The sequence below is a fragment of the Chaetura pelagica genome, unplaced genomic scaffold, assembly GCF_000747805.2.
Source record: "Chaetura pelagica isolate M959 unplaced genomic scaffold, ChaPel_1.0 scaffold346, whole genome shotgun sequence".
Lineage (NCBI taxonomy): Eukaryota > Metazoa > Chordata > Aves > Apodiformes > Apodidae > Chaetura > Chaetura pelagica.
The window spans coordinates 1,659,386-1,675,950 of record NW_009953797.1 but is presented as its reverse complement, the minus strand read 5'-3'; the positions used below and the strand labels follow the sequence as shown (position 1 = coordinate 1,675,950).

The 16,565-nt window shown below is 38.1% G+C and overlaps 1 protein-coding gene across 1 annotated transcript in view; it reads left to right on the top strand.

Moving 5' to 3' along the window:
* GRID1 (glutamate receptor, ionotropic, delta 1) overlaps positions 1 to 16,565 on the top strand; it is a 536,004-nt gene that overhangs the window by 413,899 nt on the left and 105,540 nt on the right. The window contains exon 5 of the mRNA XM_010001117.1: positions 4,385 to 4,438. Coding sequence (XP_009999419.1) covers positions 4,385 to 4,438 — 54 coding nt within the window. The remainder of the gene's footprint in view (positions 1 to 4,384; positions 4,439 to 16,565) is intronic.

The window sequence follows — 16,565 nt, the reverse complement described above, 5'->3', positions numbered from 1 at the left end:
CTTTCCAAATTAGTTATAAACTTGTTGTCTTCTTACTGTGTACCCAAGGGAATAAACAGTGATATAATGATACAAAAGAACCCTCTCATTCTTTTTTTTTTTCTGGTAAGCCAAGATTGTCTTTATCCTCACAATTAAGGTAAAGGATGTTGATATACCTTCTAGCAAAACACTCTGGGGGTTCTTTTATATCATGACTTCAGGGTGGCATCCCTTGTTTCCAAAAATGTAGACACAACAGGAGCATCTGTGTTTACCATCTGCAAGACATTTCCTTCTAGGATTCCACAGTTGGTTGTGGGGCTTCCAGACATTCCTACTGCCTATCCCCTTGGGTACACAATAAGAAGACAACAGCTTTGTAAATATAACACTGGTGCTAAACTCTTCAACTCATCCTGCTGTCACTGGAACAGTCTGGCCGTGTCTCTTTGAACACTCATCAGCACCTCTCTAATTGGTGGCTGGCCACTCACGGTGCCTTCTGCTGTCAATAGCAAGGTGTAGACCTCTGTGGCAAAGCAGCCAGGTGTTGTGGAAAAACATCCTTTCCTATTGTTAGCCAATCATTACATTCTCATAAATGTTTTCAATTTCAGAGTTCTTGAGAAGTTCAGGAAATGATTGTTTTTTTTTTAAATGCAGAATTGCTTCATTTCTCAACATAGCAGTATTTATTGCTTGCTTTCCTGTCTTCTCCTTTTAATCCCTCAGCTGTCATTAGATAAAATAATGAACCAAGTTACTTATTCAAAAAGGCAATGTAAATATTTGTTCTCCACTATATTCCAGTAAAAGAATGTCATGGATTATTGGGAGTAAATTATTTTAAGTTATATATTTAAAAGAAAACAAAGCCATCTTTGATCATTTTTCATTAAGTATCTTATTCTTTTCTTTTCTCCTTGTTGGTATGAGGTCTGAAATCTTAACGCTTGTATTTTGATTATCAATGTCACCCCTATTTCATTTCTATTGCAAATGCTTTCTACTGAGACATTATTAATGGTTTTATACATTCACTGCTGCTGTTCCCCTCATCCCAGTCTGGCTTGATTCTGATAATATCATTTATATGTTATCATTAACAGTGGTCCATTGAGTGAATTATAAGTCTCTTCTTTGGGTTTATCTGTTGAAATGCAGTTGGGATGGAAGTAAGAGCATATCGTCTCAAAAAAAATACCCTCTTCATTCCAAATTTGTGGAAGCTATTTGCTAGTCTAAGAGAAAATAAGGGAAAGACGGATGTTCTTTAATAAGCAGTGCACTGTTTATCTCTAAAGCAGATTTTCTGTCTGATAAAACTGTTGTGAGGCATTACTCCCAGTAGTCAACAGTCAACATACAGAGTATATGAAGAACTAGCATATATTAATAATTTTTTCCACAAAAAAAACCCCCAAACAAACAAACAAACAAAAAAACCCACAACCAAATAACAAACAACCTGTAACATATTTTAGCCCATGAATCCTACCCTAAAAGGTGACAGGGCTTTTCCTCAGGCACAGTGACCACACAAATTCCTAGACTACTTTCTTTAATACAGGATTTATTTATGAAATGGGCTGTAATAGATCCTTCAGGATGTTGCATAGACTTTTTTTTTAGTGGATGGACTTACAAATGGCAAGATCTTGAACAGCTTGAGTAATTAAAAATCAGTGTCCATAATGTCCCAACTGCTGATACTTCTTCATCTTTCAAGAAAAAGAAACTCCATAAGTTACAAAGTTATGTAATATCTTTCTTATTCTGAGAATTCTGGATAAATTTGCTTATGACATCACAGGTGTCCAGGACCTTGCTCTCCACAGTGTTTAGCTCCCATGAGCCTCCAGTAGTACACTTTCGATACACCAGCGCTATCAGAAGGTTTAAACCTGTGTGTTGCAGCTCTGAACAGGAGATGTTTAGAGATATTTAAGCTTGCTACACAGTTATATTTCTCACTCCATTTCAGTCTTTTCAAGTGTAGAGCCATTGACTTCTGACTGAGGTGCTGAGTGGTCTAGCACTCTGATGATTAAAGAGAAACTCTTAGCAACCTAAATTCAGGGTCCTCATTTTAAAAATTTTGGCCCAGATATGTGAACTCAGAAGAATGAGTTACAGTAATTCATTTCAAACTCCCTGGCTTTTGCAGCTCCCCAGATTTACTATTTATTCATACAAAATGCTCACTGTTGCAGATAGATCACAAAATGTAGCCAATGCAATAACTCTGCACCTGAGCTTTATTTAGTTCTGCTTTGCGGATGTTGGCAGCACTTTTCTTTCTATATGTTGCGGAACCTGGTTACTTTGGCTTTGTCTGAATATGCTGGAGGGGTAAATAGGGAGAAAATCTGCAAGTTTTTGCCCTCATTTTCACGACTACTAGTTTTCCTAATAACTGTGGATCCTCAATTAGGTGGTCAGTTTAATTTTCCTACCAGTTTAAAAGAAAAGAAGCACAATGGAGACAATTACCAAGGGAAATATTTTTTCACTGTATGCTTAGGAGAGGACTATCTTGTCAGAAGTGTTGTCTCCAGTGGTTCTCATCTGCTTTGACACCAGGGATAGTTAATGTCCCATAAAGCTGTTTATTATGATGATAAGAAATACTGTCTCTTCTCTGTGATGATTTTTCTCTTTCAACTTCTTTGTGGTTTCTCTTTTGGGGTTTTTGTCTCTCTAAAGGTGTACTTCACCTTGTAGACTTGACAAGTAGATTGAGGTATGTGTGTTGCCCATAGTTTTCTCTTAGGTTTGTGTAGGCTGTGCAAATGAGTAAAGTTATAAAACAGTTACTTAGGCAAGGAATTTGTCTTTTTTTTTTTTTGTTTTTTTTTTAACAGAGAATAAATTAAAAGTAACATTAACAAATGTTAGTGTTGGCTACTTAGTTTTTTATTTGTGTTGGTTGGGGTTTTTTGCTACAATCAGGTAACAGATTTCCCTTTGCCTGTATTAAGGATGGATATCTTGTCAGTTCACTGCAGCCTTTTAAGTGGTGGGTGTTTATTCTAAGCCAGTCATCTGGAGTAAGTGTCATGAGAGAAGGTGATTCATCCCATCTGACGCTAAATATCTGAGAGGCTTATTATGCAAATGTGTTCTGGAGAGCAAGGTGGTTGATGATCTTGTCCAGCCCAATGCTGCAGTCTATGAAGCTTCTCTGTACCGGTGCAATTTTTTGAGGCTGCGCAGAATGAACTGTGTGGCAATGATCCAGTTTGAAAAACAGTAACTGGAAAGGTTTGGTCATCTGTATTCGTTCTTTTAACTAGGTTCATTTCAATGATTCATAGGGCCATTTATAAGACCACAATAAGAATATCTATTCAATAAATGGGGTCATATAGGAAATAAAGAACAGCGTTTGAAGGCAGGGTCATTCAAAACTTCGTGTAGTGAGCTGCCTCCTGAAATCCATGTGTGCACTGGGACCGTCCTGTTTTATTAGGTGGGATGAATCCGCAATAGTTTTTTAACTGCATGTTAAAGAGGACATTAGCAATACCACTATCACTATAGTGTACACCTCTTTATGCTTGATGCTGCTTTATTAGACTATGAAATATCTTGAAGTGAGCTTATCTATATCAAACAATGGGGACAATTAGAAACTTCTATGTATATTGCCAAATCCTTTCACTGAGATCCTCGCTACTAGTAACGCTGTTTGTGTGAGCAATCTTTCCCAATGTTAGTGGCATAGTGAACCATGAGAATTCTATGTGTACAGACCAATACACTTTCTGATGAGCTGGGCTGTTTCTTTATAATATGTAGCCATCATCCACACCAGGAAGCCAGGAAAAAGTGTCTATGTAAATCACAACTTTTACTTGGGTCTTGTGTAAATCTGAAGAGAGGATGATTCATATGAACTTCACTTGAGTGTCTCAGGGTGATGGTTTTCATTAAACAGGTAAGCTAACAGTTAAACAATCAGAGTTGTAATGAGACAGAGGCAGTATACTTTGAGAGGCATACTGAAAAGAAACCCAGCCTACCAGGATGCATTAGGTGTATTGTACAGAAGTTACATTTAATGAACTGCATATTCTGTGTGCACTTGTTCGTCCCAGAATCCCTTATCATCCTGGTGTTACCACCCTGCTCTAGTATGGTTTGTGCAACATGTAGGGAGTATCTTCATGGTAACAGGGTGCTTTGGTTTAGATACTGAAGGCAAAACAACGTGATTGCCGTTGATAAGATACCATCTCATGAAGCAGCAGTGGAAGAGATGAAAACAAGCAATCATGAAACAATGCCAGTATCAATTAAAGTAATCAAAATGAGCATTATAGTACCTTTTAATGTAAGTTCTTTCAGGAATGCATTTCACATGTTTTTTTTATTATTCTATTTCTTTTTATTTTTGTAGGCTGTGGAAACCAACCTTGCATCAAAGGATAGTCACTGGGTCTATGTAAATGAGGTAAGAAAGTCCAAAGAGACAACACATGGCTTGGTACATTCAGTCACCACTGTCTTTCATTTCATATGTTTCGACACACCAGACTGAGCATACACTTTGCATTTTTGCATTTTGAATGATACAAGATGCAAAGTCAGTGGTGTCATTTCTTGTCTGACTCAATTGAATCGGCACAGATTGAGTACCAAAGGTCAAAATAAAGCTTCCACTATATCTGATAGTAGCATGGAGACTTTATTTCTATCTTCTTGTTTACCCTACTTCATTAGCTATTTAGGAAGCAGAGATTATCTCAAGAAACCTCAAATCTATTAATCTGTGTCTGGCAGAATCTTGCCTTTCACTCCTGCACTCAGATACCAGAAGAGGAAAGAGCACTGAGGCTTATTTGCAGGCTTAGCTCATTCAAATATGTATTTACAAATGCACAGGTTTTCTCTAGTGCAGAATTGTGTTGGTGTTTTGGCCAAGATCCAGCAGAGCATAGATTTTAAATGTGATATTTTCTTTCTGCAGCAAATGGTATCCTATCCTGGTACTAGGATTTTTTTATTTTCCCTTAAAAACAAGAAAACAGTGCAGACATGTATTTAAAAAGCAAGGGAAAGCTTGAAATGTTGTATCATGTATAGTAATTTATAAATCACTGATTGTGCAGGATAAAGGGTACTATTTTTTATATATCTGATTTTAATAATGATTTGTTGAAAGATAGTAGAATATCTACTATAGTACAATACTATAGCAGATAGTAGAATATCTATCATGGATCATGAACTTGTTGCAAGGAAGAAGTCAGAGAATTGTGGTCAATGGAACAGAATCCAGTCGGAGGTCTGTGACTAGTGGAGTCCCTCAGGGGTCGGTACTGGGACCAGTGTTGTTCAATATTTTCATCAACGACCTGGATGAGGGAACAGAGTGTTCCCTCAGTAAGTTTGCTGATGACACTAAACCTGGGAGGAGTGGCTGACACACTGGAGGGCTGTGCTGCCATTCAGCAAGACCTAGACAGGCTGGAGAGTTGGGCGGGGAGAAACTTGATGAAATTCAACAAGGGCAAGTGTAGAGTCTTGCATCTGGGGAAGAACAACCCCATGTACCAGTACAGGTTGGGGGCTGACCTTCTGGAGAGCAGTGTAGGAGAAAGAGACCTGGGGGTCCTGGTGGACAGGGGGATGAGAATAAGCCAGCAATGTGCTTTTGTAGCCAAGAAGACCAATGGCACCCTCGGGGTGTATTAGAAAGGGTGTGGTTAGTAGATCAAGAGAGGTTCTCCTCTCCCTCTATTCTGCATTGGTGAGGCTGCATCTGGAATATTGTGTCCAGTTCTGGGCCCCACAGTTCAAGGACAGGGAACTGCTTGAAGGAGTCCAGCACAGATTAAGGGAGTGGAACATCTCCCTTATGAGGAAAGGCTGAGGGAGCTGGGTTTCTTTAGCTTGGAGAAGAGGAGACTGAGGGGTGACCTCATCAATGTTTACAAATATGTTACAGGCAAGTGTCTGGAGTATGGAGCCAGGCTTTTTACAGTGATGTCTAGTGATAGGGCAAGGGGGAATGGGTGCAAACTGGAGCATAGGAGGTTCCACATAAACATCAGAAAAAACTTCTTTACTTTGAGAGTGACAGAGCCCTGCAACGGGCTGCCCAGAGAGGTTGTGGAGTCTCTGTGATTTAAGTTAAAATGAAAGAACCATGTTCACTGTTTTATTTTTGTAGTATAAATCCATAGTATCTAATTTAATAACCAATTGTTAATTTCTCTTTCTTTTCACCTAGCTAATAATTTTGGATAGGCTATTTTTTTATAGTAACTATCAGTTGTACTGTGTGGCATTAAAAAAAGCTCTGTAATTAAATAGAGGTTAGGGAAAGGAAGTGAAATTACTGCTTATGCAGGCTTTATAAATTCTTTCTTGTTCTTGTTACATTTAAGTACTTCCTGGTTTGTCAGCTGCACTAACGACCCACTACAAAAATATCAGCAAGATGCCCAGAGAGTCAGTGTTTATAGTCACATAAAGATAATACAGTGCAAATTTCCTAAACTTTTATAGAGAGCAAATGTTTGTGCATTTGTTATTGCTGCTATTATTGTTCAGATGTTAAAACTCACTTCATGAAGCCTGAATCTCTAAAAACAAAAAAATCAGCACTCATGCACAAACACATGCGTACATACACAGACACATCACATAGGGTGTCAGTTCTGCTTTTATTTTGGGAACTTTTTTTTTTTTCTCTTTTATAACTAGACACTGGATAGGGAAGCTATGGTAGCAAAACATAAATCTGAAGTGTAACTTTTAAGTGAAATATGTTAATGCACATAGTTATATTTCAACCTGCAGTTAAATTCAAACAGAAAATTACAGAAACATTTTTAATTCTTGAAAGTTCTGAGAACTCTATGCAGGGAAAAGGAGAAGGAAATGTCTTGATTATTTGCTTTTTAACAGAAAAGTGTTGGTCTTTGTACTTAATGCTACTGTGAAAAGAATATACATTAAACATCCACATAGATGTATCTGTAGAAAGATGGAAGTTCCTTACAGCTTGCATCCCCCCAAGCTAGCAAGAGAACAGACTGGTTATGTTTTCCATTTACATGTATTCAGTTGGTATCAGTGAGAGCTGTGTGGGTACTTGGTGGCAAATATGACATTCCTTGACTCGGTTTTCCTTGGTGCTGTGATTTGCAGAATGAAATTAACTTTTGATTCACAACAGTCAAATCAGCTCTTTCTCTTTTTGATGTAACTCTACGTGGGTAACAGGCAAGATTTATTCCATTCTTTAAATGGACCAAATACTTAGCCAGTCCTTTTTTTTCTCCCAGGACGAATGAGGATCCTACATTTTTCTGTTCATCCTATGGTCTGTGTCACCTAATGACCCCATTGTAGTAAAGAGAGGTATAGGGCCAACTGACTTGAATGAGCAGGTGTAGGTAGTGAACACAGTGACAATTGTTTCTATTGAGGTTCCTTGTATGAAGATATTTTATTGCTGTTTTACTTGAATTAAATCCCTATATTGATAATTTAATAAACATTTGATTTTGTGGTTTGTTCTTTGTTGCTTTTTGTTTGTTTGTTTTCCTTGTGCTTCTGACCCATGAAACAAAGTAGGAGTTAAGTTTTAGGGTTTTAACATATTTTATCACTTTAATTTTGTTAGGTAAGCAACACCACAAAGCTTTTGATGAGCCAACTTAAAACTATAGCTGGTAAGCTTATTGCACAGCAAATTAACTAAATGTAGAATGTAAGACTTGGTTTCAAATTACACTGCTGTGTTGTCAAGATCCTGCATTTGTTAGTTTCCAATAACTCAAGTCCCTGTGCTGAAGTATCTGTTCAGTTTGGATACCATTCATGGTTCTGAAGGACTCAGTCGTTTTCAGAAAAAAGCTAGTGAGTTAGGACTTGAATTTGTTGTATGGGGTTGGAATGCTGAAAGTCTTTCAGGATAAGAGAATACATAGGGATGGGCCTTTGCAGGCATTATCATGCCCTCACATGTACTCTTTGAAGCCAAAGTAATGAAAACCTTGCTGTTTTAAAATATATAGATTTGCAAGTATGTCTGTTTTCTCTTTTCAGACATTCTATGTTTTAAACTTGCAGAGCTGTCCAAAAGTAGTGGAGATCTGAGGGGAAAATCAAATGTATTTCTAACCACCCTCCCCTTTTAGATTTATATTTCATCATCTTCACTTTTATTAATCTAAAAATACTAAATCATTCCTTTCATTCATCTAGCTAGTGATTCTACCTGAATTCTGAGTTAAACATGCCAAGTAGGTTTTTAAAAGCAAGAATAATTGTTATTTCTGTATAAATCCTGGCAAAAGCAATCAACTCTTCAAGATCAATGACCAGTCTATGCTTAGCTTTGTCTTCATAAAAGACCAAAGTGCTTTGTTACCATTGACTGTGTTCAGAGTGGCCAAAACCCAGCAATTTTGACCGTAAAGAATATCTGCTAGAACATATCTGGTGTTCTGCTTGTACATTTGCTGTTTATGCCTTTAGGTGTGACCTACCAGCTTGGATAGATGTGTACTTTTTTTCATGGGCCATGACTGACACAGTTGTAGATGCCCTCCTTTTTGGGGGTGTTTCTTTCCTGTTTTTCTTCCTTATTTCTATTTTTCTCCTGTGTTCCTTTCTCTTTTGTGCCTGATATCAAGCATTTCTCTCAGTTCTTCTTGACATTTTTCATTCTCTCCTTCTCTTTTTCTGCTTGTTCAGAGAAAATGCTGGGCATTGCCCAGGGCATATGTCTGTGGGAGAGGCACAAGAACAATAACTTGAAACTGAATTTGTATGTGGTGATACTAGGATCAATGCTCTAGGAGTCTTTGCTTTGTTATTAGCAGCAGCAGTCGGTCTAGGGGTATAAACAAGAGTAGAAACCATGTTTCTCATTTTGTGGATCATTTCATGGTTTTGAAATTTTATCCATTCCAAGGGGAGCAAAACAATAAAAGTTTTTCTGCAAAACTGGGATTTGGACCCAAAAAATAAATTCAAATTAAACACAGTATTTGATTCCCTCATATCTATATATTCAATTTTAATTGCACATTTCTAAATATTTATTTTTACATGCAAATCAGTAAAGTACAAAAAACAATGTAGTACTCCTTATGGAAATAGAATAGATACTGGATTTGACTGATAACTCAAATGAGTTGTTTCACCATTATGACATTCCTTCTTAAATTTCTTTTTCTACAAACTTTCATCAGTATTCAGAAGTTTAACTGAAAGTTGTGAGACATGGTAGGACAAAGTGCAAGGCTACCAGTTGCAATAGGAGATAATTTTTCTTGAAGGAGAGGTAGAAGCGACGAGAGGACAATATAATGTTGCATGTCCAAACCATACTTGGTCTGAAGCTAAGGAGAAGTGAGGGTCAAACCTGTTCAATAGCTGCATGGAAATACACAAAAGACATACACTGAGAAAGACTTGTTTTGAAAGTTCATTTTCCATGGAAATGCCCCAAAGGCAAGAAATTGAAATAATGGAGGATTTTGCTTCCCCTGGCAGTTGAAAAATTAGTGTTGGGCCATGATCAAGTCTTCACAATTTCCTGTGATTGACAATGTTATCCCTACATGGTTAAAAAAATGAAGGCAGCCATCAGTTCAGATTTCATTATGGGTAAGGAAGAACGGGCTATGGAAATCAGAAGATAATTGGTGTGAAAGTGTTCATGAGACAAAAGCATGCACTGTTTGAAGAAGAGAAAAAAGTGAGAAAATGAGAATAGGGATACTGGATGTCAGTAAAAAGATCATCCAACTTTGTGAGAAACTAGTAGCATTTGGAAAGATCACATGGTGAGTAAAGGGTGGCAAAAGGACTATGGAATTCTGTGAAGGTGAAGATGTAATAAGGTATTGTTTTCATTCCAATGGGTTATCTCTATGGATCTTGAAATTGGAAAGGAATTCTAAAGAAAAAGTGGTGAAAAAATGAGCTAAGAAGGAGTGTAAAAGTGTAACAAAACATATGATTATAAAATGAGGCTGAAGTGAAAAATGCTGCATACCAGGGTTCTGTAAAAACAACAAGAAAAGTTTAGATATAGCAGAAACTAAAGGAAAGAGTCAGGGAGGCAGTTGTTTTGCTCTGCTTGGCATCAGCTTGGCCTTATTGGAACAGTATTGCAAGTTTTGGTCTAGACATTTTAAAACAAAAAAGAAAATTCAGAACAGTTTTTAATATCCAGATTAGAGCACCTAGTATGATAAAAGTGCAGTGAAACGTGACCCATGAGGAAAGGTGGAAAGCATTAGGTTTGTCTCCTATATGACGCAGCAGATGAAGCAAGAGTATAGCAGTAGAATAAGTATAATTAAAAGGTGAATATGATCACATGTTCACTCTGGAAAAATAAAGAAAATGCAATTTAATCTTCTGCAGTACATTTTTAGTATTGGGAAATGGTTTCTGATCTAAATATGATCATGAACAGGAACAAGTTTCTTGGTTATTTTCTTCCATCTCGTCATCTCTGTGTCTCCAGACTTACTTCTTCTATTGATTTTTATTCTTTGTTTTTCAGTATCCCACTCACATTATGTAAATGTGATAAATATTTACAGATCTCACTTTGGAAAGACAAATACTACAGTATTATTAACACCACTGGATATTTTCTGATCTGTACCTTCTGTTCTAGGTCTTTCCATGTATCTTTTTTCAATACAAGTATGGCAGTGACATTTTATGCAAATAGTCACTGCATATACTAGTGATCAATTAATGTATTCAATAATTTTGCTGACAAACATGAAATATATGGGAACAGAGGCTCATGTTGGATTTCCAATTAGTGTAGAACTTCTCAGTGTACTACAGAATAAACTAGAGCAATTATGTTTGATTAGATTCTGTCAACCAAATCCATCCCTGGGGTAGCCCAAATGATTTGTCTTAGCCAGGGATGAACCTATCATTGTATCTCTTTATATCAACCATTTGATATGTGGGAGTATATTGTAACTGCATGTAGTTTTGATAGGAAGGTGGCTAGTAATGAGTGACTGCCACTTTCAGTGATTTATATATAGATTAAATTGTAAGTTGTAAAAAGTTTAAGTCTGAAAACTAAAGGTTAGACCTTCTACTTGACTACAGTTTTCATTTGCTGCTTTTCCATTGAACTAATTCATTGAACTAATTTATTCTTCACTTTGTTTGGAAAATCTTTTTTTTTTTTTTTTCTAGAAATTCCTTTGTTGTATAAGCTTTGAGTAATCAGCATTTAGACCCATGACCCGTGCAAATTTTTATGGCTTCATTTTCACTTTGGTAGAACCAGGACTATGTGACAGACTGGAATTCTGCTCAGTTTTTCTCTATGTATGGAAATGACAAAAGATTCTTTTTTAAAAAAAACATCACTTGGTGTAATGGTACTTGTGTGTACTCTAATAACAAGAAGCTAATAAATCTTTTACAGTTTCCTGTGCCTTATTTTTTCTTGGAAAAAAAGTAGACTTTTAAAGTGACAGTTTATGAATGCAAGTAGGACAAACATTCTAGGATCTTCTCCAGTTATACAAAATTTCACATATTAAAAAAACATAAGGAAAATGCATACTAAGAACACACTGTGGAAAATCTCTGAAGATCTAGTAAACAAAATATTTCAATGCAAAACTTAAATTACAATTTATTCCAAATTTATTCCATGTAATCTATATTTACTACTTGCCCAAAGAAATCTTACTTCTCTCCTTTTGGCTGCTGTACTAGACTTTGCAGAATTTTATTTATTTATTTTTCACCAAAGTGTGGAAATTTCTTATATATGCTTGAAAGGTATACATATACATGAAACTGTACTGTGTTTGCACCTGCATCCTGCTCGAAGAAATTTGTAGGGTTCAGAAATGACCTAATTCTAATGCTGTTGAACCACACAGCAGCAGTCATAGTCAGCTAAGAGGAAAGTTAAATGAGATGTAATGAATTGTTTTATCGGTGAAATCTGCATTAAAATATGTGATTTTTACTGTATAGATGCTAGCTATAATTTGAGAAAGACTTTTGAACAACCAATGCAGAGTCCATATATCCAGAAATAGAGCTAATTCAATTATAAATACATCCCTGTAGAGACTTTTAAGAGCTGCAGAGAAAAGACAGAGAAGTGAGGTAGTGTTGGATGTGTGGGAGGACAATGAGGATGGGAGTTGGACAGGTGGTCATGCAGACTTGTATTAGAATGTTTTCTGTGCTATGAAAAATGGATTGTGCCCTTGCTTTAAAGGATTAACCTTTCTATATATCCACGAGTGTGTCTGTGGAATGCAGAGAAGCCTGCATAATGTTAAAGTTCAATACATCTATCTGCAGGAGAAGCGATTATGAACATTTTAAAAAGCAGCCAATTGAAGGAAGTTTTCTGGATTTTTGAAGTGAACAAGTGTCTCTTTACAGATGTATGAAGTGCATTTGGGGGAATTAGAATACCCCAACAAGCAGTATTGGTCCTAATTCAAAAACTCCACATAAATGTGTAGCTTGTCTGCATGAGTGGCCTCATCCTCATTGCCATTCCGTTTATTCCTCCAGCTTTCTCAAGGATGTGCTTTCTGGAAATCTCTTTTGGTTCTTTAAATTATTAATGTCATTAAAATTTATAATTTTCTCTCATTACCTCTAGGAAAATAGAGATTCTAATGTGAAACATAATTGTCTCATTTTGCAAGTGGTGTTATGATAGTTGAGCACAACTAGAACAGATTTAAATATTCCCCAGAGCAATATGGCTCAGTATTACACACTAACTGAAGTTTCTTGTGTGCAGATAAATAAATAGATAAATTAATTCCTCAATGACCAATAGCAGTGTGCAAATAAATAGATAAGTAAATGCCACAAATTTATGACGAGTGAACTTTCCCATTAATATGCCTCATGAAAAGAAATACAAATTATAAAGGAATATCCCTTTCATATTGAGTCAGGTGGTGGGAACTGCTATTAACCTGGTCAGTCTTACACTTACATCTGCCTACCAAAGTGCTCCTTGACATATTGGGAATAGACAAACTCTTTTCCTTAGCAAACAAAAAATCCAGGATAAGAGAATTTAGGAGAAGAGAATGGTTCTTCCTCTGTCCCCATACAAGAAATCCAGTATTTACAGGCCTAAGTACAGATTGCTATTCAATGTGCCAAGGAATAGAGAGATTTAGGCTCTGCAACCTTCCTCAAAGCATATTCCTGAAACAAGCAGAAGCCACCATCTATAGTAAGTAATGATTTAGCCCGTGTAGCAGTAGCAATATCATGGGATCATGAAAGCCAAGAAGTGAGCATGTGCTATGAAATTTTGCAAAGAGCATTTTCCTGGCCAACCCAGCTTAGAATTGAGCATCCACACATGGTGTAAATGGTCACTATTTTGTTTTATCTTGTGCTCTGTAATGATCCGAGAACAAGATTGGAAGTTTGAGATACATTTGTTTGAAAAACAAACAAGCAAGAACTTCTAAGACCAACATAAATTATTTGCTTAATTGTCAGTTTTACAGTGCAAAGCGTACAGGAAAGGAAACTTGTTACTTTTAGACAAATAATAACTGGATAAATATACTTCAATTGCCAGATCAGTGACATTTTTTAATTTTTTTTCCCTGTGACTCCAAATACTAGGACTGTTTTTTTGATATATATATTATTCTGATACATGTAAAAGCCAACTTCAATCATAGAAGCATAGAATGCCAGGTTGGAATGGGCCTCAAGGATCATCAGGTCCAACCTTTCTAGGCACTACTATGGCTCAGCACCCAGTCAAGCAGAGACTTACAATGGTCCAGTGTGGGGGAATCTACCACTTCCCTTGGGAGACTATTCCAATGTTTGATTGTCTTCATGGTGAAAAATTTAACTCTTGTGTCAAATCAGAATCTCCCCAGGAGCAACTTGTGCCCATTACCCCTTTTCTTTTCCATGTGACTCCTTGTGATCAGGGAGTCTTCATCTCTTTTGTAGCTACCCTTTAAGTAGTGGAACATGGTAATAAGGTCTCCCTAACGCCTTCTTTTCTCAAGGCTGAACAAACACAGTTTTCTTAGCCTCTCCTCATATGGCAGATCCTCCAGTCCTCTGATCATCCTTGTGACCCTTCTCTGGACACTCTCCAGCCTGTCCACATCCTTTTTGTAGAGCAGGGACCAAAACTGAACACAAAATTCAAGGAGTGGTCTGACAAGCACAGAGTAGAATGATGACTTCTTTATCTCTGCTGGTGATGCCTTTGTTGATGCAGCCCAACATCCTGGTGGCTTTCTTTGCTGCAGCAGCACATTTTGTTCACTCATGTTGAGCCTATTATCCACCAAGACCTCCAGGTCCCTTTCCACAGGGCTGCTCTCCAGCCTGGTGGATCCCTCTCTGAACTGCTCTCCTGGGTTATGTGTTTCCAGGTGCAACACCTTACACTTCTCCATGTTGAACTTCATAGGGTTCCTTCTAGCCCACTCCTCCAGCCTGTCTAGGTGATCCTGGAGGGTGGCTCTCCCTGCCTGCCTGTCAACCTCTCTACTCATCTTGGTATCATCAGCAAACTGCATCAGGGTGCTGGTGATCCCAACGTCCAGGTCACTTATGATGATCTAAAACAGCATAGGACCCAATGTCAGTCCTTGGGGGACCTCAGGATCTTCACATGTACTTGTTTTTCCATTTTTCTTTCCCTCTTCCCCTAACCCAGTTTTATCAAAGTCTGAATGCAGGTGACCTTTCTACATGTGACATTTAAGTTTTCATCTGCTGCTAAGCCGGGACTGTGAGCTTTTTGGAAACAAGTCTGCAGGGTCTGCCTGTGCCAGGAAAGAGGGAAGGGTACAGACCCTGGTTAGGGAAAATGCAGCTGAGCTGCTCCAGAGCAGGATGGTGCTGACCAGCTCAGACATTCAGCCATGCTGTCCTGCCCCTGGACCTGCCCCAGGTGCCCAGCAATGCTGCCTGTGGCTGTACTGTGCTATGAAGTGGTTTGGGAAGGACCACTGTTACTCTTGGCTTTCAGAGCACCAGCCCAAAAATGCGGACATAGACCTTTTGCTCTCACGTCTTCCAACAATGTTTTTTACTATGCTTTTACTATTCTAAAAAGAAGTCCAGTTTCTAAAAGGAATGGATCATTTGATGGTCTGAATGTCCATCAGCTGTAAAAAAACAGAGGAACTTTGTTACCCTTAGCATTGCGTACTACACTGAGGCACTGCAGCTGTCCACACAGAGAAAGGTGGCACTTTTAGTCAGATTTAACCCAATTTAGGTTCTGAATTTCCTTCCAGAGGCTACCATTTTTCTTCTTTAGATGTATAGTAACTAGGCTGTTACATTCAGGACTGAACTGGTACCTGTAGCTAAGTGTGAAGAACCTGTGTTAATGTGTCCAACATAACAGATTTCCTTTGCTACCTTACTTCTGGAAATCCCATGGAGGAAGTAGTTCTAATCTATTACGTGTAGGATTATGCAGCTTGGCTCCTGTGTTTTGGCACAGTTTATGAGATGTCTTTGAAAGTCTGTTCATCACTTGGGGAGGAGGCAAAATGAGCAAAGTATGAGGTGAACTGAAGGTGGGTTGTTGTGTTTTTTTTCAAAAGATTTCTTCTATTTCCAGTCAGCCAGTCTGAATTTGCCTACCAAAGGATAGCAAAGGATGAACTAAAGGTATCCCATAAAATTATCTCTTTCTCATACCACAGCTTAGACATTCTGTGTGGCTTTAACACCCCTCAGCCCCACAGAAGAAGAAGCCAAGGCAGCTGTCTGGAGTGATCTGTAGAGCTTGTGGGTCTCCTTTGTTGTCTTCCTGCAAGGATACAGGTGCTGCCCAGCTTTTTCTATTAAGCCTCAAAATCTTTGGCTTTGTGCCACACCAGTTGGTCTGTTGTTAATGCAGTTAATTTCACCTTCTGCAAAGTTAAAAATCCAAGTTCCTAAAAAAAATATGGGAAATCAGCAAAGAAAGACTAAATGGAGTCAAAGCTACGGTACTAGTCAACCATAGCAAGTAATTATAATAACCCCATGATCATTTCAGTCACAGCTTGACAGATAAAATAGCATGAAAACAAAACATTTTTTTCTTGAATGTTAAAAGTACAGGGCCAGGTTCACTTCTGCGGATGGCACATCACAGGAGGGCCCTATTGACTGAGCAAGTACAGCAAAATGAAATGTCTGCAGTCCCTGCCCTGCAAGGGGCTAAGAGCAGCCCTGGGCAGTGGCTTGGTCCAGCTGTGCAAATGGTGCAGCCAACGTGTGCCAGATATGGGCTAATGTGACATGCAGATGCTTCTGGTGGCAGTGGTGAGGAGCTGGGATGCAAAGCTGCTCCCTACTGAGGAGGCACCCCGGGCTAGAAATGCAGTCAGTGGTGCCACTGCCTGTGCTTTCTCACAGTGAGCTCCTGACAGGAAATATCCAGCACGAGATGGACCACTGGTATGACTTCAGGATCAGCTATGCCCATTATTTTAAAATTATTTCTCCTGGGTAAAAAAGAAAACCAAACAACAACAGAAGAGGGTTTGGTTTTGAGGCTTTTGAGGCATGTAGTTGAATTGGCTTTAGTC